General features: G+C 32.8%; 1 protein-coding gene across 1 annotated transcript; it reads left to right on the forward strand.

Annotated features, from left to right (window-relative positions):
- The first annotated feature begins 20,695 nt into the window (after positions 1-20,695).
- LOC126664736 (uncharacterized) lies at positions 20,696-22,700 on the forward strand. Its single transcript, XM_050357266.2, has 2 exons — positions 20,696-21,084; positions 21,347-22,700. The coding sequence occupies exon 2, from the start codon at positions 21,359-21,361 to the stop codon at positions 22,604-22,606; it is 1,248 nt and encodes a 415-aa protein (XP_050213223.1). The 5' UTR covers positions 20,696-21,084; positions 21,347-21,358; the 3' UTR covers positions 22,607-22,700.
- Positions 22,701-24,230: the final 1,530 nt, after the last annotated feature.

Below are 24,230 nucleotides of genomic sequence, written 5' to 3' on the forward strand. Positions count from 1 at the left end.
TAAGGCCAATGCCATATTGCATTACAGATTCTCAATATACAGAAAAGCAAAATCATCATGTCTCTTTTGAGTTCGTTAAAAATCGTAGTTACTCCTGACTTTTTCGGAGGTGAGTTTGGTGTGACTTTGCCTCCTCTGTTCCTCAAGTCATCAAGCCGTGACGGTAATGCTCCTGCTGCTACTAAATAAATTTACCTATGGAGATGAAGAAATCAAAAACGATGGTGACAACGATGAGGACCACTCGTCCATATCTCCTAAGCAATTAGACCGTCATGTTTGTCCAGCTTTCGAGCCTTTTTTGGATGGACTGCACATCTTTAGTTCTAATTTTGCCAACTTGGATAAGCTTTCATTAGCTTTTTCTTTTGTTTCATAATTTAACTTTTCAGTTCTTCAAGACTTTGAACTTGCTATATTTCACTATTCAGAAAGCTTTTTCTTCCATGCTTCTACATTACGACTTTTTTCCATGGTGTCATAGTCTTGAATTTCTTGTTCTTTATGCCATCTTCTTCGATCTCTGGTCTTAAAACGTTGTGAATAATTCTTAGGTAGTTTGCAAACAGAAGTGCAAGTTACATTATTCAGTACTCCACACAATTTCTGATCAAATACGTGTATTATATTTATTTGTAACTTCCTTGACAGAAAATATATAAAATCTGTCAAACGGCAAGTTGGATATTCAAAATAATAGAAATATAAGTAGAATTTACATTCCTTTGATCGAGTTGCTAAAGAAGAATTTGGTTTTGATTGGTTAATTCTGTTGCAAGCTTAAATTAGGAAAAAGAGTTTCAATATGAGAAACTTGCTGGAAAAATTACGGCTAAAAGAGGTTCAATATGACAAAGTTACTGGAAAAATAATAGGTTAATATCTTTAAAAAAACTCCGACCTTTCATCCATTTTTCAATCCTACCCTCACGTTGAAAATTTGCCAATTTTACCCCGTTTTGCATTTTTTTCATTTTAATTGTACCTGAAGTATAAAATTGACCTTTATTTGATAAAAATTCAACAAAATTGTTTTAAAATAGTCATTTTAATATAAAAAGTTAATCTAATGCAAAAAAGAATCAATTTAGAGAATTTTTGTCAAATAAAAAAAAGTCAATTTTATGCTTTAGGGTACAATTGAAATGAAAAAAATGTAAAATAGGATAAAATTGACTGATTTAAAATGTCAGGGTAGGATTGAAAAGAAGATGAAAGGTCGAGATTTTTTAAGACATTAGGCCAAAGTAATATTGTACTATTTGATCCCTGAATTTATAAATAGTAATTTCCTGCAATACACTATTCGCTAACTTATTTACAACTTTACCTATCAGTTTTTGACTTTTTTCTGACTTTTTTTATTTACGAAAAATACTTTTTTTTTTAATTTCACAAATACCTTTTTCACTTTTTAATAATTTATTCTCTTTTTTTATAGATTTTTTTTCTGGAATTTTTTTTATTTTCTTATCGTGTTTTTATAGTATAACAATAGTGCATATTTGGTGTATTTTTGGTGTTTTTATATTGTAACAATAGTGAATATATAGTGTATTTTTTGTATTTTTATAGTGTAACAATAGTGTACATATAATGTATTTATGGCATTTTTGTAGTGTTTTTATGGTGTATACTATAATAACACTGCAAATATACCATAAACACTGTAAATGCACTATAGATATACTAAAAACGGCAGAAATACACCAAAAACATAGATATCCTGAAAAACACCAGAAATACACCAAAAATATATTATAACGTAAATATATTATAAAATCACTACAAACACACCATAAATTAATTTGTTCTTTACAAAATCAGTAGCAATAAACAAATATATGAATAAGAGAAAGAAATAATAATTATATGAATGATAGAACAATTTTGGAAATAAAAAAATTGTAGATCTACAATAATTTATTTATAAAATGTTTAAATCATCACAAAAAACCTAAAAAGTTACACAAATATAAAAACGGTGTCGAAAAATCCATATCGCGAACGGAAGAGACGAACGGACTAGCGCGAACGGAAGAGACGAACCGAAAAACGACCGGAAACGACGAGAAATCCATCGGAAGTAGATAAACGGAACACGAAGGGAAAAGACGAACGAAAAATCAACCGGAAGACATAAACTGAACAAACGAAAAATAAAAAGAAAATAAAAGAGAATTTTAAGAGAGAAGGGAGTGGCTATGTAAAAATTTAATGAGATAAGACTTCTATGTATAATGGATACTTTTGTAAATAAGTTAGTAAAATAGGTAGCGATGGAAATTAAAAAAAATGGGCAAAAATGATGTAAATAAATTTAAAAAATAGGATATTTTGTAAATAATCCCAATTTATATTGCTCATTTGATCATCTTTCACTTTAATTTCTCGTACATTCCAACTTTTAGATTTATCTTTTTACCTATAAAATTATTATTTTTATAATTGTTCAACTCGTTCTTGTCCCGTTGGAATAATGTTTAATTACAAATAAAAAAAACATGAACAAATGTTTATTGTATATTTGAATTTGTAAACATGTACTCTTTTACCTATCTCCATCTCCCACTTAAACCTCTCTAACGAACCAACTTTCAAAGTTTAAATATGACTAGTGTCGCTTTACGTGTTTCACACGTGACTCGTTATGTGATTCGTCAAAATACTATATTTATATTTAGTTAATAATTATTTTTATAATTATAAATTGTATTTAAATGTAAAATATTAAATAATTATTGAATAGTGGTTAATTAGGAGTAGTATATCTTATTTATAGAGAATATAAATAGAATATGTCAAATAATAATTAAATTAATAATTTATTAAAAATAATTTATTTTAATTAAAATTTTAAATTATTAAATAACAATTATTAAATATTAAAATAGTCTATTTTAATTAGTACTCTAAACAATTAATTTCACATGGCATTATAACTAGTTTATTTTAGATAGTACTCTAACTCTAAATAACTCAAATAATTATCTCAATAGAATTTAAATCAATAATTGTATTTCATAAAGTAAACAGGACATTAACGTAGATGTGTCTCGTCCCCCCCCTTTCCAACTTTCAAAGTTTCTATTTTATATCTAATTAGTAAATTTTCAATTTTCAATATAAATTATTAAAATTTCAAGAAATTGATTTTTTAACCTTTTTCAAAAATAAAAAGCAAAAAAAATGTGAAAAAAATAAGAAATAAAAAATCTATGAAATCTAAATTTTACATTTATTTTATGTATGAAAAAATAAATTCCACTCTAAATAGAAAAATATTTAATCTAAAATTTCTAGACTAATTTTTTTTTTCAGTTTTGGATTTGATTTGATTTTTTTTATAATATTTTTATTAAAATATTTTTATTATATTTTATTTTATATACACTTTCACTCACACTTTATCCCTCATATTCAAGTTTAATTAAATCGTATGTTTAAGTTTTGATGATGCGTCAAATTAGATGACAGTCTACTCATCATTTTTTATCACACTCTCTATTTCAAAGGATAAAGAGGTAAAATTAAAAATTAGAAAAATTAGATAGGTTAAACGAAAAAAATGGAAGATCTGATGGATGAAAGAGTATAAATGTGAATAATCCAATTATACTAGGACTTAGTCCTTTACCATTATCTTAACAACACAAAAAAAGCTAAGTTTGTAATTAGATCTTTAATTATACGTGTTTTGATGGTCCTGTCCACAAATTTTATTTTTACTCTTTTTATCCTTCAACTAACAAAAAAATATTATTTTAAGTTCTTCTTTGAATGTCCGTCAAAAGCGTGATACACGCTTTAAAATTAACGAGTGATATGTTAAACATCTTTTGAATCCTTGTATAATACAATATTTATTTATCTGCTCCCTAATGTACGAATATATCTTTAATAAAATAAAAATATATTATATATTAATTTTATATATGGGGCCAAAAACACTAAATATAATTTTTTTTATATGAATATATTGTCTCTTAATTTATAATTTTGCATTTCCAGGTGATTTCACTTATAGAGAAAAATAATGTATGTGAATTAGAGCTATTCGTAATTTATTCAAAAATAATTGTAAAACAATTTCAAAATAAGTCTAAACGACCCTCTTATACGCATAATATCTATTTTCATATTATATAAATTTATTGTATTTTTAAATTTAAATAAATATTATTTTAATTTGTTGGATTCTGAATCTAAAAAAGTTTAAATACATTGAAGAATATAATAATCTTTTTAAAAATCGATGGAAACTGAACTACGACGTAATATAATTGACCGAGTTGCATAGGATCCGCTCGCTAGAGCGAACCCAAGGACTCGCCCAAACCAGTTGTGTCCGAGTCATGAAGGACTCACACTGACTAGAGACAATCCAATAATATTCACCTGAAATCCCAAAAAAGACCAAATCCCATAGGATTAGGTAAATCTCAGTAAACCGTGTCTAAAACGCGTAGATCTGATTACGCGATTAATTCAAATGCCATAATGATTTTAGAAGACCCAGATCTCGCGGAATTACTTTCCTGCTTGGAAACATATTCCTATTTAAAAGACTAATCCTATTTATGAAGACATTCATAAATAGGACTCTTATTGAATTAGAATTCTTTTCCTATTTAGATTAGTACGCTTGAATATGAATCCTTTTCCTGTTCCAATTCTAAGAGGTACTTATTATGCTCACTATGTAAAGGACCTTAGGTATGCCTATACGCAGGACATCCAATACGATACTCCCTTTAGCTCAACACTTACTTAGGCATCGGAGCGCTAATCGGACCACTACCGTCTGATAAGCCGTTTACTCTCTTTTGTAGGTCAAACTCAATTGAGAAGACAGACTCCATCAATTGGCGTTGTATGTGGGAAAGCTTGAAAACTTTAAAGATTGAAGGAGATTTTCTAAACTCAAATAAATCTTTTAACGGAATAAATTCTAACGAATCAGACCTGAAGAACAAACAACCGATGGATCCATAAAAATGGATATTATGCCTCTTAGGTTCTGAATACCGAAGTTAACACCTCTATCACCTCCAACGTCACCGGGGTTGACGCCACTGATGTCATTTGAGTTCAACCGTAGTAGGGAGTTCAGGCGTGAACCCCCTAAGTTCAACACCTCAATACCAAAACACTACAGATTTGAGGATCCAATCCTATTGTTACCCCTAATTTAGACGGAACTGATGAACCAACTCCAACGGTAGTTTTTCCAAAAATCTACCATTGTATGTTAAAGAAGATGCTAGAAATGTTCCAGGCCAACCTAGATAAAATTGCGGAAGAAGTCAGAAATTTTGCAAATGCACATGTAGGAAGCATAAACTTAGAGAGAGGTTAGTTTATGACCCCCACCTCATAATCGCCCTAGAAGACGAGAGGAGATTGAAGGAAGAAATACTGAAGATCAAGAAAACGTAGCTGGAATTAACGGAGCATGAAGAAATATAGAAGACATGCGTAACACCCCAAAAAACAACGAGAGAAACGAAGAAAATGGAGGAAAAAATATTAGGAATGGCGAGGACCAAAAAGAAGCCAGAAGTGGACTAAACATAAGAAGAGAGGAGCAAGAAGAAGGGGAAGATGGTCTGACGATCATGATAGGTATGTGGTAAATTTTAAAAAGGTTGCTTTGTGTGAAAATTGTGGTTTAAAACAAAAACTTTGGTGAAGGCTCAAATTGTGTTATCTAAAGGTAAAAGGGTAGGCTTTTTGAGTGGGTTGAAGAAGTGTGTAATCCTAATTGCCATTATCACCTAATTGCCAAAAAAAACTCAACAATGCAATCTTACCCGGACATAGGAGCAAATTCTAGGACTAAAACATGCAAAACACAACAAAAAATATAGGCTCGAAAATTCAAGAATTAGGTGTGTTTTTACTAATGCTAGAACTACAACAATCATGCCACGTATGCCCAATTTCCTAGGATTCAACAATTTTACTACATACACATCATATTTTCGCATCAAGCTCATTGATCATACATTTAGGGTCAAAAGTTGCTAACAAGTGACTTCATCCTAATCTTATCAACCTATGTCATATTATTGGCATTTCACTAAGCAAACATCAACAACAATTGTTAAAACAAGAAGCACCATTCAACTATTCATTAATTAGAACATGACATTTGATATAATACAAGTACTTGATCAACTTAGCTAACATGCTACAAAATTAAGCTAAGGGGTATGCTCAAAGATTTGACCAAAATTCTCCTAAGAAAACATCAAAAGCATACAAACAAACTACAAATAAACAAAGGAAAACAACATTAAAAACAAACAATCCTACGCAACTACGTTCAATTTTCCAACCCTCCTCACACGTTTCGATGCAATGTCCTCAATGCTAAGAAATTAAACATATATGAAAATTGTATGAGTTTGGGTTAGAGAATCAAATCTTTTTCAATCAACGCAAAATAACCTAAATGAAACACTAAAAATAAATAACAAAAGATAAATGACATGAAAAGAAATCAAAACCTCTCGGGATTGCCTCCCGAATGCGCTTTAGTTGGAGTCCAAAGCTAGATTCTTCGCGTAAGGTTGTTAAAAATACAACCTAACATGTGGAAGCCGTCTTGGTAGCATCTTCTCCCTTTTTTTCGTGTTGGCTCTTTCAAATAAAGCTCGTGTGATATGAAGTATGCTTGTACTCTAAAATAATGAACATGAGGAGTATGGAGCATCTTCATATACTTGGTATTATTTATGTCATACTCGGAATCAAACCCCTCTAAGAATGGATCTTTATAATCAAAGGATTTGTTGAATTCCTCGTAGAGTACCGTAATACCAAATTTCTCCTCACTTTTATCATTTACTCTCTTGGGACAAGTAAGTGGCTTGGAAATTGGAGATTCAAGTTCAACATCCTCACACTTTTCTCTTTCGATCTCTATGTGAACCATTATGTGAGGATGTTCTACTAAAGCACCATCATCTTTCAAATCTATGGCCATAGCATGTTGTGTTGGAGTAGCTTCAATTGCGGCTAGTAATCCTTCTTGGTTTGTCCCTTGCAAATCACTAGCTACCCGAGCAACTTGTATCTCTAGGTTATGAAGATGTGTAGATTGAATTTCATGATGTACCTCCATTCTATCTAACAACTCCATGATCTTATCGATTTTACTAGATTCATCAAACATTTCATCTTGTTGAAAACCATGTGATTGTTGTGGTTCATTGCCAAAATTGGAATTGAGGTCCCATTGGTTTTGATATGGGTGATAACTTGAATTGAAGTTAAAGTTTTCATTGAGGTTCTCCCAATTGTTGTCCCAACCATAGTTTGTAGGGTTGTCCCACCCGGGATCATACATGTCGGAATACGGGTCATTAACTTGTCATTGATCACCCACATAATTGACATGGTCATTCCAATTATAGAGTGTAGGACACTCGGCTCCGGTATAACTAAAATTCCCACAAATATCACAATCGTACTTAATGTTTTGATACGGCAAATAACTTTGATTCCAAGCCAATACTCATTTCCGACCATAATTTCCATCAAAAAAGAAAATTTGAGGGTAAACCAATGAAGTCCAAGATTTCCTAAGCAACCACAAACAAGAACACCAAGCGTAATTCACGAAAACACAAACTAACAAAAAAAAGTAAAAACAGAAAATAAGGCTAACTCGACCGAATTTCAAAATACTTTCAATCAATTAAACGTAACCTCATCCCCGGCAACGGCGCCAAAAACTTGTTGGCAATAAACCCAACTTGTAATAGAGTGGACTATAAGTCCGGGTTGTCGAACCCACAGGGATGAGAGGTTTAATGAGAATGAAATATGATTTTGAACTCCAATTCGGATAGCAAACGAGTGATTTGTTTCTCGATTAACAACTACGGAATTTAAACTTAAGCAATCAACTATTCAACTATAACAGCAAACAACAATCAACAACTAAATGATAAAAGGATTAAAGACAATAAGATTAAAGTGTTTGAGGGTTGATACTAGCTAATTAACATTGCAACAAATGAAAATGAACATCATGGCATTCAACAAGAACCGAGTTGTTTCTAAAGCATCGTTCCCGCTCTCTCGAGCCTCAAAGAACAACAAAACCACCTATCGAGCAACCAATTAAAGCTTAACTCACTCTCGTGATACTAAACCTAATCAATTAAACAACAAGCAATGATTAATCCAACTCAACGGCTACCTATTCCCTAACCCGCTCTCACAGTGTTATGACTTAGACTTCTAATCACATATGTCTATCTATTTAACCATCTCTCAATGCATTAAACAAACACTAATCATGCTTTAGGAGATCAATCTAAAACAAGCATTAAGAACAATGATTAAAACATGTTATTCAAGCCATACATACAAATCCATTCAAAGCAACAATTAAGAGTTCATATCAACCCCCAAATATGGGGGTTTAGCCAAACATGCTAAACATCACTAATAACTACTAAGCAAATGGAAATTATATTGAATAAAAACTTACTTGGAAGAATTGAATCAACAATAAAGACTTGTATTAATAGATAACTCTTGTTCAACACAAATCATAAAGCTCCAACACCACAACAATGGTGGAAAATATGGAGGCACAAAACCCTAAACTATTCTACTCCTAACTAAAAGAGACAACTACAAAGAGAACTAAATGATGTAAAATCTTGTCTATGAATTCTATACCTAACTTGGAGATAATGTTGTTTTTATAGTACCCACAAAAGAGAAAAGGAAAACATCCATTACAAATGTGTTGGGCCCAAAAAAGCAATTAGAATCAAGCCTTGTTGCATTTTGAAATCATAAATCCCCCTTCCAGCAAGCCCATGCTCGAATCGAGCTCCCTTGGTTAAATGAGGAGCTCGATTCGAGCTGCCTTTTTCTGCTCTGGATCGCGATCTTCAAACCTTTGTAACTCGGTGTAGAAATGTCCGATTGAGTCGATTCTTGAACCGTTAGAAAGCTTAGGACGTCTATTTCAACTTTCATGAAGAACACAAATTCATTTGAAGCTTCTAGCTGGTTCCAATTTTCCAATTAGTGCAGCAGGGTCGGCTTTTCAGACTTGTAAATGAGCTTTCGCATCTCTTTTGTCGACTTTTCCAACTTTTGCTCCAAAATGCTTCCGCAATACTTCTAAGTACCTGAAATACTAAAACACGTAATAAGGCATTCGGAATACCATAAAACCGTGATAAAACATAATAAAAGCATGCGGAAACGACACTCTAAATAGGAGTAAAATACTCCTATCAGGACCAGATTTGGGAAGTTAGTAAATAAACTGTGGATAAATAAACCTACAACTTTCACAAGCCTGATGGAAATAGCACAGAAATACTTTGAGCTCGATGAGGGGCAAAGGGATATAAGAGGAAAAGAAGCAAAAGCGAAGGAACCCAAACAAGAAAAATTAAAAGAAAAGCAAAGATCGAGGCTGGAGGAGAAAATCCATCGACAAGAAGAAAGTGGGCGGTTCACCCCCTGAAACATGTACAAAGCAAGTTGCGATTCCAGAGATGATGAACAAAACTATACACCGCTCAACACAAAAAGAACATACGTCCTGATGTGGATAAAAAATGAAGGTATGAAATGTAAAGTGACCACCGAAACTAAGAACCAAAGTACGAGACACCAAAAGATTCTGCAAATTCCATGATGGACATGGCCGCGACACCAAGGAATATCAAGACCTCAAAGTGGAAATCGAAAGAATGATCAAAACAGGCACGCTCAAGAAGTTTGTCTTTAAAAAAGGTGGAAATAGCGACCAAGGAGAAAAAAGGTACAGAGAAGAAAAACCAAAAGAAAAGAAGCAAGACGAAGAGAGGCCCATTAAATTCATGGGAACAATTCACATGATCAACGGAGGAGATCCAAACAACTTTTCCATTAGAAAGAAACAAAGACGGGAGGTCATGAACATTAGAGAATCAATGTAGTCATTAAACCCTAATTCACCTATATATAAACAGCCTAAGGACATCTGAGTAAGAGTTTGGACCAGAAAGGAAAAACCCTAGCACACAGAATTTGATCCCTCCCCCTAAAATACTCTAAGTTGGCCGAATACACACACACCACACACACAAAATTAGTCAATCCTAGTCTTTAAAACCTCTAGTATACGCTTTGATTCTCCAAGAACACATCCCTACACTGACTCGAAGCTTGATTTCGCATCCACTTCGCTGAAAACGAGCCAAGGATTAAGAACGGTACTTCTGAGGACCCTCTTTAATCACTTCAATATCATATTCATGCTTGTTGAATTTGAATGTTTAGGTTGTATGTTTAGCTTATTTTGCTATGTTTTCCATGAAATTGCCATATTTAGCTAGATTCAATGTGTTATCAAATTGCCATGAATTCGATGAATGCGCATGTTAATACTGAATTAAGATGTTTTGTATGCTTAAATCCAGAAACCCAATAGTTTAAAACACCTAGAATGCATATTTAGGATGTCTTTAAGCTTTTTGCCATGAATAATAAACCTTTAAAGCTATTTTAATTCTATGATTTTAGTGTTTCATTCGCTTTTAAACACTTCCAGACCATTATATTACTTTTCCTTGTTCGTTTTTATGCATTTTTGACTATTTTTGCACAAAAGCTGAAATGACCTGTTGAACCTGCTGCCCACAATACTGCAGCCGCTGCAGTAACTAGCAGTGCCTCCAAAACAAAGTGGCGGCGTCGCCACCCCATCCTGCTGGCACCGACAGTCACACCAGTGCCGTGCTCATCACACCCAAATCCCCAGCACCAGACTCCTAGATTCTTCCAAACTCGATTCAGACTTCTAGACGTGTTTCCAGGCTCGGAATTAGGCCCGGTTTGAACCCAGACGTAGAGAATTTAAAGGAGTTTAATCTTATGCACTGTAATGGGTCAGGCACACTATAAATCGGTCCCATAAGCCCATATATGTAACATAAAGTATAAACCGAACCCACGAGCCCGAGGCCCGCAAACCCACCAGAACTCAGAATCAACCGCATTTCAAACCAATAGAGTTGTATCGACAAGACGGACAACTTCCATATTTTGACCGAGAACCAATTATGACCACAAGTATTTGATCTGTTCTAAACCTTAATCCTGGACCAAATCTTAACCTAGGTATCTTCTTAGGTTTATCGAGAGTACTGCTTTCTCATGTCCTTTTTAATAAAGGTGTCACGACCCAAATTTGAGGGCCGCGACCGGCACTAGGAAATGGGAGTGGTAGCTCCGAAACCCGTAGCAAGCCTAAAATCACTATAATTTTTTTTTTCAAACATTAATCACAAAATGACCTTACAAACAGAAGCATTTAAACAAAGATACACTTATATACACTGGTAAAATCATACAACTTGCTCGGGCCTATCGTATCCGTACCTTGTACGTACTAACCCGGCATATACTACTAGTATCAAAGTTACATCACGGGAATCTACCTTCGTGGTACAAAGCATAACTATCGTAGCCAAACTAACATACAGCAACTATAAACAATATGAAATTTTACTGTTGTACTAGGTCACAACACTAGTCAGACGTTATACTACTGCAGCAACTACAGAAGTCGGGACTGTACATAGCCAAATGGACATCCGGTCAAAGACGGACTTCTAGCCAAGTCCAAACTCTAGGTACCTGAAAAACACACAATTGGGGGTCAGCTATTAAGCTAAGTGAGTTATACTTTACTTACCATATTATCAAAATAAGCATTTAAAACATTTTGAAATATATATATACAATTATATTTTCAAACAATTCCAACACATACAATCACAGCGATTGCAAACAATTCACTTAAGACAAACATTTGATCCGATTGAAACTTTAATCTTAAACTCCTAACCTTTCCTATATGTATCGTATTCGTATCAAATCATTTCAGTCCAAGTGGTACAGTCCCGAGATAGTTCGACCGAGTTAACCGCTACCACATGGCATAGTCCCGAGATAGTTCAAGCGAGTTAACTCATGCCACTGCTTAATCCCAAGTTGTGGGTCCCGAGATAGTTCAACCGAGTTAACCAACCAGATACGGGTCCCGAGATAGTCCGACCGAGTTAACCTCGTATCTGCCAAACATAATCCTCCTTCCATTTCATAATCACAAACATGATCAACATTTAATGAGCTCATATAAAATGTTTCTATATACAAGTATCTAGACTCTTATAAACACCGGTGATCACACGGCCTATTGACGCCCAATAGGTAGCTTGTTTCTTCGGATAGCAAACAAATTCACATTGGCAAATAATCGACAAGTCTTAAGCAAAGTAATACAATTCATACATCAAACAAGTTAATCTGATACAAAGTAATTCAATACAATAGAATCAAATCAATCCAATCCAAAGCAAACAAATACAACAATTCAATTCAATCGTATATCGTATATTTTATGTGATGCATTTAACAATAATAATATATATAAAATAGTTTTTAATAAGATAATAAGAGTGAGTAAAATATACTCACCGCTTGTTATTCATAATCTTCGATGATAGGTAAGCGATGTCGCGTTCTGTAAGTTTCGGGTTCCATTGGTAGTCGCCTCGTCAAGTCTGCACAAATTCGATAATAGCTCGAATTAATTACAATCTAACTATAATTAATTAATCCAAAACTAGGTTTCTAGCCAACTTCGGCTATTGAAACCATTTACTTAAAATAGTCCGACCCCTAAACAAAATTGACATTCTCAAATTTTAGAACGTCGCCTACAACTTTCTTTTAGGTCTCGGACTGAGATTAGCACCCGAAGGTGTCAGAATTTAGCTCGGAAGTTAATAATTTGGGGCTGTCCTAAATTTCAGAACTGTTATGCGCGACATAATGTTCTGATTTATTTGAGTAACTTGGCTGAACTAGCATAAACATATACTTATACATTTATAGACAACATCCTTATGTTTCTGTACCAACAAACGGAACTTAATTCGGAGCTATATAACTCGAGATATTGCCCTCGCAATATGGCTGTACCGCAGCGCAATAATTCCAGTAACATCGTCAAATTCTCAAGTTATCTCTTTAACGTTTTGGTCGATTGAAACAGCCTATATACTCATCATTATACCATTTACTTCAGCCTCTAATCATGTCATTATCATTAACTTAAACTCATTAAAGTCTTAGTTCAAAGTTTTATTCAAAACAGTTTTTACATTACGCTCGAAACTAGTTACGCAACGCTTAACGTTTTACGTCAAATTCAATACGATTAACCACCAACCAAGGGTGAAATCAGCCCCCTTTCTCCTCCACATGGCCATCCCTATATTGACAAGGGGAAGGGCTTCTCATGGCCAGCCCTTATAGCTCACAACAATTAAACATTAAACCTATCAAAACCAATCAATTACAACGCCTAAACTCCATTTTTTTCAACCTCTAATCAAATATACCAAACCCTAAGGCAACACATCACACTTTATCCAACTATAACTTCTCACCATAACAAGCATCAAACTTAGCTTAACTCATCTAGTTACTAACCATAAATATCAATTTAAGCATTAAAATCATCATCACCATCATATCTCAAAAATTCCGAAATATACATGCTGAAACCCCGAATGGAAAACGTGATTTATAACTTGATTTTATGGGATTGATTGATAGAAGACCTCACACACATTCTGTGGCCGCAAAAATCGCCTCAATCGGAGCTAAAACGAATGAGATATGGTGATTGGAAGTTTGAGTTGCATACGAAGCTTATGTGAAGAAGATGATCAATTTTGGTTCAGCTGAGCATAAATGATTTGCTGAGCTAAAACCCAAATAATTAGCCTTTTATATTTATGGTAAAAGAGTCTCATTTAATTCTTAAGTTTGCCACCTCCTCACGCTTCGATTACTAACTTTTCTTTCGTCCAATTTAGTCCGTCGATCGCTTAATTGTTCGAACTCGATAAATTTTATATTATTTATATCTAAATAAATAATATTATTCCTATACCTAATTCCGATAATTTTTTTCAATAAATTTCGGCTACAACGCTCAATTTTCCAATTTGAACAAAAATGACTATTTTCGTCCAGTTTCCATCCTTATTTTGATTTGACAAATATCGATATCCAAGTAATCGATATTATTATCTTAAATACCAATTCCTGTCAATAATTTATTTAAATTATATTTTTCGGGCAATAAAATTCTATTTTCCAATTTCTTAGGGATTTTAACCTATTTCAAATTCCAACTTTTCTTATGATTCTCTTTAGTCCCGTCAATTATTTTAGGCATTATAAATATTGAAATTTCTTCTTTAAACTTAAATATCAACCTATTCTCGTCCTTTTTTTAAATATTTCCTTATTAAATCCTTCTGATAACTTCTTTTCTAGCCGCTTCATTATTTTAAATCAGACATGTGGCCTACTTTTGCAACGTCAAACGTACGGGGTATTACATAAGGTCCCAAGATAGTTCGACCGAGTTCAACCTTTACAAAGTGATACAGTCCCGGAATAGTTCCATCGAGTTCAACTTGTATCACACTCAAATCCATACGAATCGAGGTGAGTCCCGGGATAGTTCCACCGAGTTAAACTCCCTAGACACATGTCCTGAGATAGTTCCACCGAGTTCAACCTCATGTCTATTACAAAAGAGCTCGTGTCTGTCGTAGAAGAGTTCGTCTACTTCTACTTTCTATTGTCTATGATTGACTCGACACTGTGATCATATAACTAGTATGTTTCTTCGGATAGTATACAAATCATCATATTCACAAATAATCAATCCAATTCACATGCAAAGTAATACCATCAAGTTGTATACAAATCAATCCAATCCAATCCAATCATATACAAACAATCTAATCCAATCAAAATCGAATACTTATGTGATGCATTTAATAGCAGTCATATAATATATCAAATAATTTTAATATGATAATACGCGTAAATAAAATATAACTCACGACTTGCTATCCAATAATCACAATATTAACACATCTTGATTTAATGGTCCTGGTCAGTAGAGGTCGTTCTCCTCTTTCTGTTTCCGCAAAAATCGCTAAGATCGGATTAAAAACGAGCAAGTTATGGCCAAATGAAGATTTACTGCATGTTGAATCTTCAAGGAAGAAGATGACAGATTTTTGCTTTAACTGAGAGTATTAGTGTTGCTGAACTAAAATTAAATGTAAAATGTTTATATAGGTTTGGCTAAGAGTCTTTTAAGATATCGACTCAAACCGCTTTAATTTTTAGCTTCTATTCTACCCAATTTCGCCCTCCAATCGCTTAAATATTTAAACTTGATAAATTTCATATTCTATCCAAATAAATAATACTATTCCAATATCTTATTATTTTATTTTCCAATAATTTATTTTAATAAATTTCGGCTAAAAACGGCCAATTTCCAATTTGAGCTAAAATACCTATTTTCTTACTTTTTCCGTCTATATTTTACTTTGATAAATATCGATATCCAAATAATCGATATTATTTTTAAATACTAATTCCCGTCAATAATCCATTTAAATTATATTTTTCGGGAATTAAAATATTATTTTCAAATTTTGGGACTTAAATTTATATTATTTTAATTTTCCATACAATCATCTTTAATCCCGTTTCCATTTATGGATTATAAATATTGAAATTCTCTTATTAAAACTTCAATATCGACCTATTCAGGTACTCTTTTATTTAATTTCTCCGATAAATTCTTTATTTTTATCATTTTGACGATTCAAAATGAAATACGTTGCTTACTTTTACAACGTCAAATTTTCAGGGTATTATAAAGTGACAAGGGGTTAAAGCATCCAATGATGATTTTCAGAGAAATCCGTCCGTGTGACAAGCTACAGATTTGCTTGCTGGAGTTCAAGCATGCGCAATCTGTGCATAACTGCTAATTTGAAGGATTAAAACATAATTAGCCGCAAATAGCCTATAAAAATCCAAAGAGATTGTAGTCTAAGTTCAGAAAATTGGACTAATTACAATGTCTTAGAAGTTTATGGGTCAATTTGCAAGTTTTACGAACCAAAATTGACCATAACCAAACACATAAGGTCTTAGTAGCATTTTTGACACTTTTAGGCACTAAAATTGACTTTTAGCATCTTTTTACTTAGCTAGCAAGCCAAAATCCGAAAATTAAAAACAAAATTCTAATTAATTAATTAAAAGATAATCCTAATCTCTAAACCTTATCATTTAATACTTTTTTAAACCTAATCCAAACTCTAAAAAGACAAGACTGTAAATAGATTAAAGTAAACCCTAAATCTAATTGACCACTATATATTCAACCTTAAGTCAGTTTAGCAAAAGGTGGCACTCAAACCCTAACAATCAGACAAAAAAATTCGACCCCTCCTCTAGACTAGCTATAGCCGAATATTCCAGACCACACACACACCATATCAAATCAATTTTCAGTCCTAAAACACTAAAATACGTGTTAATTCTCCAGGAACGCAACACAAGCATCAAATTTGAAGCTGGATTCCGCAACCACTTCGCCAGCAAACGAACCAAGGACTCAGACCGGTAGTTTTGAGGACCCTCTATGTAGTCTTTTCGATTTTCCATTAATATGTATGCCATAATCATCATATTTACTATAATTACATGATTTAGGGTGTATGTTAGCTTAGTTGCCAATTTTAGCCATAAAATTATCATGTTAGGTTCAATAATTAAATTATCAAATTGCCATGAAATCGTTGATAGGTGTGTCAATTAGCTGTAATTAGCTGCTTTTATGCTCAAATCCAGAAAACCCAATTGATTAAAACTCCTAGGATGCATGTTTCTATGTGTTTTTAGCTCTTTTTGCCATGAAAAATACCTAAATAGAGTTGCAATAATTTTATTTTTTTGTTCAAATCACCTTAAAAGACTTCCAGATTATTATTTTTGAATTCCTTGTTTGATTTTATACGCTTTTGACTATTTTTGCACGAAAGACGGAGCTGAAACGAGTGAGAATTGAGCTAAAAACGAACCAGAAAACTGCTGAAAAACAAGTTGTCGACCTGCTACCCAGAACCGCCGCCGTCAACCACAACCGGCGGTGCTGCCGGTTGTATATTTCCGGCTCGGAAGTCACACCGGAGCCCAGTTCTTCGTCCCTGCTTTCCAGATTCATCCAGACCCGATCCAAACTTCTAGGCGTGTTTTCGGGCTTGTTCGGGCTCGGAATCTGGCCCAGATTAGACCTAGAAATAGGGATTTTTATGCACTTTAATTATCCACACTGTAACGGGACAAGTCCGATGTAAAACGGACCTATAAGTCCAATGATGTAACATAAAGTGTAAATCGGGCCCCGAGCCCGAGGCTTAGAGCAACATCCAGAGCAGATTTTGGGTTCACCAGAACTCAGTATCAACTGCAGTTTAAACCAATAGAACCATATCGATGAGACGCACAACTCTCGTGATCTGACCTAGAGCCGGTTCCGATCAGACGAATGGTCAAAACCCGCGCGAGTGCCAGGCACTCATTCAACGAGGTTAAAAAGTATTTCTAACCTTATATATATACCAACTGCACTTGGGCATGCCAACATTGTTTGTCGCTTTGCAAAAGCATCTCAATTAACCGGTTAAAGAACTAATCACATAAATTAGCCAAATAATGCAATTACATCCCATCACCTAGACATTATAGGACTATCATGAAATGAGTAGTAATAGTTGTATAGGATTTTTAAGAATCATTAATAAAATCAATCAATCAAACCCTTACATTCGGATTTAGGCTTTCTGCATGTAAAATATCCAGACCAGTCAGACTTTGCTATGTGTTAGAAACCTCTACGGTTAGATGTATGTTTAGGAGTACGTGCTACTTGCCTCAAATTCCAGTCCAGATCGAGTCATATACAGGTCAAACCTGTTTACACGCTTTCATACTTGTTTATTTCTAGCTATCATATCCTGTGAACTGTATATATTGTTGAGATGAGATTAATGCAAATATATCCGACAAATAAAACCGATAACCGATAAGTCAAGCACACGAGCCTCGGGGAGGTCCACGAACTTGGTCTTTTGGTCCGATGTACGGTAATCTTACCCATAAGCGAGTAAGTTTACCTAGTCGGTTAAAATGCATTTCCTAGTTGAACTAGATGGCGATTCCATTTCAAAATCCATTTCCAGATCGAGAAGTCAGCCATAAGCCTTGGGCGAGTGGACCCCGAACCCCGCTCCGCTCACAGCGTCAAACGTGTTTTCTGCTTTCAAACTTGTTTATTTCCAGCAATATATCCTATGGACTGTTACTGAATGTTGAGATGATAATAAAATGAATATGTCCAATAAATAAAGTTGGTAGCTAATAAACCAAGCATACGAGTCTCAAGAAGGTCCACGAACCCGGTCTTTAGGTCCAATACACGATAATCTTACCGGAGGCGAGTAAGGTTATCCAGTCGGTAAAAGAGGCATTTCATAGTTGAATTAGGAGTCGACTCCATTTTTCAAACCATTGCTAGATCAAGAAGTCGGTCATAAGCATGTGCGAGCGGCCCTCGAACCCCGCTCCGCTCACAAAGACATCATCGATATTGACGCATATTATACCTATATTTAGTGAAATCCGTTGTAAGATGGTAGCTTTAATTATTTAGAAATCCAATTCGCTTGCACCGTAAAAATCAATTTTTCTTCTCTAAAGATAAAAAAAAAATCTTAAGATCGGATCTAATCTAATTAAGACATTAGGATAAAACAATTCTAAATCTAAACCAAAAATTGACTACGAGAGAAACTTTATTTAAGACAAAAGACAGAAACTATGTAAAAATCTAAAAATACTGAATTTAAAGGATAAGGGGTGATTTTTAGCCAAAAATGACAAAAAAACCACCTCCCAAATAAATAAGAAGGAAAAACTTACTAGGATTTTAGAGGTTTTTCAAATCATAGAGACGGTTAGAGTTTTTTTAATTTAATTTTTAAAAATAACCTTTTATCAGGTATGGCTGACCTTAATAACCAAAACCGAAATTTGAGATCAAATTAGGTCTGTTGAACCGGATTGAATTGGCGGTTTAACCTATGATGGAACATGCTAAGCTGATGGTTGAAATAAAAGTCGAACTCTAAACCACGTTAAAAAATATATTTTTATAGGCTTAATTACTCAAGAAAACCCTCACCTTATACTTTTTTTTTTTGTTCATACCCTGACCTAGAAAAAAGTTCAATTGTACCCGATTTTGAGTTTTTATGTTTCACCTCTACCCGGATCAAGGGTATAATTAACAATGTAATTAATTTAAGAATAAAATCATTAAAACCAACTAAATAAAAGGGTAGCATCATATATTTTTCTATTTTGAAAAAAATACAAAAAAGTCCTTTAACTTTAAAAATGTTCAAATATTTTCTAATAATTAATTAATTTTTTTAATTTTATAAAAAATAAAAAAATTTCTCCCCGAAACAAATTGAGGAGTCGCCACTCCTTCTCATCGAAGAAGGAGCAGCTGCTCCATCTCGGTGGAGAAGGAGCAGTGGCAATTCTGGGGTTTTTTTATAAATAAAATTTAAATAATTTTTTTAAAGAAGATGGTGTTTTTGTACTATTAATAACATTAACATTTAAATAGAATATAGGTTAAAAATGAAAGATTATTTTGAACATTTTTCCAAATGAAAAGAGTTCAATTATACCCTTCGGGGTAAAGGTGAAACATAAAAAAGAAAAATAGACTACAATTGAACTTTTGACTAAATCAGAATATAAACGAAAAAAAGTACAAGTTGGATTTTTTTTTGAAAAATTAAGCCTATTTTTATATGTAATTTACTCGATGAGCTCACTAATTCAGCCATCGATTAGGTTAATCTAAAATCTAGTATGAATATATTAAAGGACTGAAGCCTATGGTTTCGTTTAGAGAGGTGGAGTCTTAATAGGACTATCAATTAATCCCCTCGAGTCCTTACCCAGAAACGTTATTGTTTTGTGATAAATTTGTGTATTAATGTTGCATACTATTAACCACTCAATTAATGTTTTTCCTTATTTAATTAATATGAAGAAACTGGCTAGTTGTATTTACACGAATTGTTCTAGGGAAATTTTGGTAAAAAATTAATTACAATAGCCTATTTGGGAAGTTGTATAATATTTTAAAATCAAACATTCTCTGATTTCTATATCACTGTCTGCCCTCGAAATTAGGGTTCCCTGAGTCTCAAATATCTTTCTGGCAGCTAAATTTTTTTTACCCAGTCAAAAGGTAACTTCATCTTCATTATTTTATTATTTTTATTTTTTTCATTATTTTTTATCCAGTTCTTATTTATAATTGAAGTGCTACTTTTTCACTAATGCAATTCCAGATTGTGTTGAATTTGAGTTCTATTTTATCTGTTTACAATTTTTGAATTTTTTCGGATTCTCAACTTATTTTGTTGAGCTAATGTGATCCACTCACTCGGTTTTACCTTCATCAATTTTATCCATTTTTTAATTTTAAGTTTTAGTTGTATCTACTATTTTATTTTTGAATTATGAGTTTTTAGTTTGAAAGTAAAAAATATCAGTTTAAGAAAATTGGTACATTTAAATCTGAAAATTGAAAAATGGAATAAAATTAATAATTTTGAAAGTTTGAGATATAAAAAAGTTAAAAATATATAGTATTTTTGGATGATTTGACCTAAATTTTATAATTAAATTATTTAAATGACCTTTGAAGAAAAAGACACCATGAAAGCTGTTGAACTTTCCAACCTAAAATCATATATTTGGTTTGTTTGCATTGGCCATTAACAATGCCTTTCTATATAGAATGAAAGCTTGACTAACTCACCTTTTAAATATCAGTGTCACATTCTTCTAGTATTTGACTTGGTATAAACATGATCATAAATTAGCTTATCTGTTAATTTTAAGTTTGTTATCTCCTCATAATCTTTTCATTCCCTCATAATTAATATGTAATCATCTAATTTGCTCTAAGAATTATAGCGGGGCGGAACCGGATCGGTTAAGATTGTCAGTCCCCAATTGTCTCCGATTACCCTTTCGGTATTATTATTTTTAATTATATTATTCCGCCCGGTAATTCTCTCTTATTTTTCTATTTTAATTTTTTAATATTTTTCTAATTCTATCATGCTTGTAAATGCTTGGTTTTGGTACTTATTTTGTCTGTTCTTGTTGGACTTCCATGTGTTACTTTTGTTTAATGTCTTGGAAAAATTCAAGTTGCCGGTCTTGATGAGCTTCTTTGACCTTTCCAAGCATTGTTTACTTCATTTTTTTTGTTCAAATACTCATATTTATTCTTGAACTCAATCTGTTCATCTAATGGAAGTTGCAGAAAATTTCAAGAATGAGAAAGAATGGAAGAGATAGTTCTTGTGATGATTTAAAGATGATCAACAAAAACAGTATTGATCAGGATCTTCCAGGATCAGCATCAGCCACTTGTTGTACAGGCAATGAGTCGATTCAATTACGAATTAAAAAGATGGGTCCAATCTGTAAAATCAGAAAGATATTTGTTGTTGATATTTGCAATAAGTCATCAATGGAAGAAGATATTGATCTCGATAAACGGCTTGTTCAGGAAATATGTTCCGATCAAAATGAGTGTATGTGGCTATCTTCAGCAGGTCCATCCCCTTCATTGTTTTTCCGAGATTATCAATTATCTTCATCGTTACATCTCTCTGTCGATCAATGGTTATCGACATTGGCCGACTCTTATCTTTATCTCGATCAAGTAATAAATCCTGAGGAAGAAAACAGATCAGCTTTAGTAACGAACGATAAGGATGCATCAGATTTCAGTATCACCAATTCTGATAGTGTCAGGTTTTCCTTAAGTCAGTGTGGTGAAGTCTTGTCAAGCTCTGACAAATCTTTGACGCCTTGCAGCACAATCTTTGATTTCGACAGGAGTACTAGTACTACCAGTAGTACTAGTTTCTTGACAGATCTCGACAGAACAAGTTTCTTGGTCTCGTTAGTAAATCTTGATTCTGAAGATTCCGAGCTGATTTCTGATACGGAACCAGAGATAGATTGTCTCTCACCAGATTTTCCAAGTCCATCATGTAGGAGTTCTGCTTATACTTCTTCAGACTCTGTAGACTTGGAAAATTTCGACACGGATGAACCTATTTTCTGGCCTTCAGAATGGAAACATGATTGGAATCCTGAAGAAACCTGGAAATGCTTTTCCATGTCACCTCGTAAATACGATACAGCACTTGTAAAACCAGCTCAGAGCACTATTTCTAAACCAACCAAATCAAAACTTCGTGTTCCGAGTCTCGATTCGAGAAAGGGTTGCAGGAGAAGACTGGATTTTGGGCCAGCTCCGACAGCAGCATCGAAGATTTTGGAGCGTAAACGAAGAGGCAACACGAAAATAAAACCTGCTAATGCTACTACCCCTTCAAGATTGAGAAAAACAAGAGTGAAATTAGAAATGGAAGATGATACAAAGGAAGGCAAACATAGTGAAGAAGTTGCATTTGAATTAGCAATTGAGAGTGTAATAGGACTTGAAGAGTTTGATGGGCATGAAGGAGTAGAATCTGATTTCAATGAAGATGTTTTCTGCTTGGATTAATCCAAATTATGTTTTTATATTGTACAATTGCTCACATGTTGATAGATATAGGTGATTATGATCAGCACAAAACAAGTAAATGACCATTTAATTTTGTTTTAGGCTTATCCCCTTAAAACCCCCTCACCTTTTACCCCCAATTCGTTTGCACCCTCACATTGCAAAACCACCAAATATACCCAAATTACGACCTTTCACTTTCAATTGCACCCTCAAGCATTAAATTGATCTCTTTTCATTTGAAAAAATAGGTTTATTTTTGTTTTAAATAAAATATTAAGTCCTATTTTAAAATATATGCTAAAATTTAAAATATTGATTTGAACATTTTTCAAGTCAAAAGAGGTCAATTTAATGTTTGAGGGTACAATTGAAAGTGAAAGGTCGTAATTTGGGTATATTTGGTGGTTTTACAACGTGAGGGTGCAAACGAATTGGGGGTAAAAGGTGGGGGGATTTTAAGGGGATAAGTCTTTGTTTTATGATATTCAAATGAATAAATTATGGTTGGAAAATAAATTAGTGATGAAATGAAATAAAATGTACTCAAATTTAATGTAATAAAGTTTTGGGCTTAATTCATTAAAAAATCCACACCTTGTACTTTTTCTTCTTTTATACCCTGACCTTATAAAAATACCATTTGTACCCAATTTTGTATTTTTATATTTCATCCCTACCCAAAGGTATTAAATTGTACTCTTTTCATTTGAAAAAGACTTTAAAACATACTTTTTTCTATTTCTAAAAATACAAATAAATTATTAAACTTAAAAAAATAATCAATACATCCAAATAATTAATTAATTTTTTTAATTTTATAAAATAATAAAAAATTAAAAAATATTATTATTATTTTTAATTTTTTGTCGGAAATATTTTTAAAATTTTTTTATAAAAAATAAAAAAATTTAACAAAAATCGGAAACATTTTTAAAAAAATTAAAAAAAATATTATTATTTTTAATTTTTAAAGAAGATGGTATTTTTGTACTATTAATAACTTTAATATCTAATTAGTATATAAGTTAAAAATGAAGGATTGTTTTAAACTCTTTTTCAAATAAAAAGAGTACAATTTAATACTTTTGGGTAGAGATGAAGCATAAAAACTCAAAATTGGGTACAAATGGTGTTTTTATAAGATCACGGTATAAAAAAATACAAAGTGGTGTTTTTTTAAGGAATTAAACTTAAATTTTTTAATGAAATTAATTTGGTAATAAATGTATCAACATATAACTATTAATCATAAGAGTACAGTATTAACAGTTAAAAATTTACCATTGAAGAATCATCAAAGACAGCTTTCATTATAATTATTTATGTTAAATTTAGAGAAAATAATAAAATTATCATAAAATAGCTTCTATTTTTACACAATGTCATGTCATTATAAAAAAAATTCATCTCTGCCATTTTTCAAAAAAAAATTGCAACAATCCTATTTTTTTGATGATAGGCCAGCTGACGCGTTATTTGTGCTGGTGCACCAGATTAAATGACACTGACCTGCACATGACGCGCAGGTCAGTATGAATTGGCCCAATTCAGCATGCTGAATTAGGTCCAATTCATTTTGTACCCAATTCGAACACCCAATTCAGCATGCTGAATTGGATAT

This window comes from Mercurialis annua, linkage group LG1-X, assembly GCF_937616625.2.
Source record: "Mercurialis annua linkage group LG1-X, ddMerAnnu1.2, whole genome shotgun sequence".
Taxonomy (NCBI): Eukaryota; Viridiplantae; Streptophyta; class Magnoliopsida; order Malpighiales; family Euphorbiaceae; genus Mercurialis; species Mercurialis annua.

Coding starts and splice junctions, on each gene's coding strand:
- LOC126664736 (XM_050357266.2), top strand. CDS start 21,359: ATGAGAAAGAATGGAAGAGATAGTTCTTGTGATGATTTAAAGATGATC.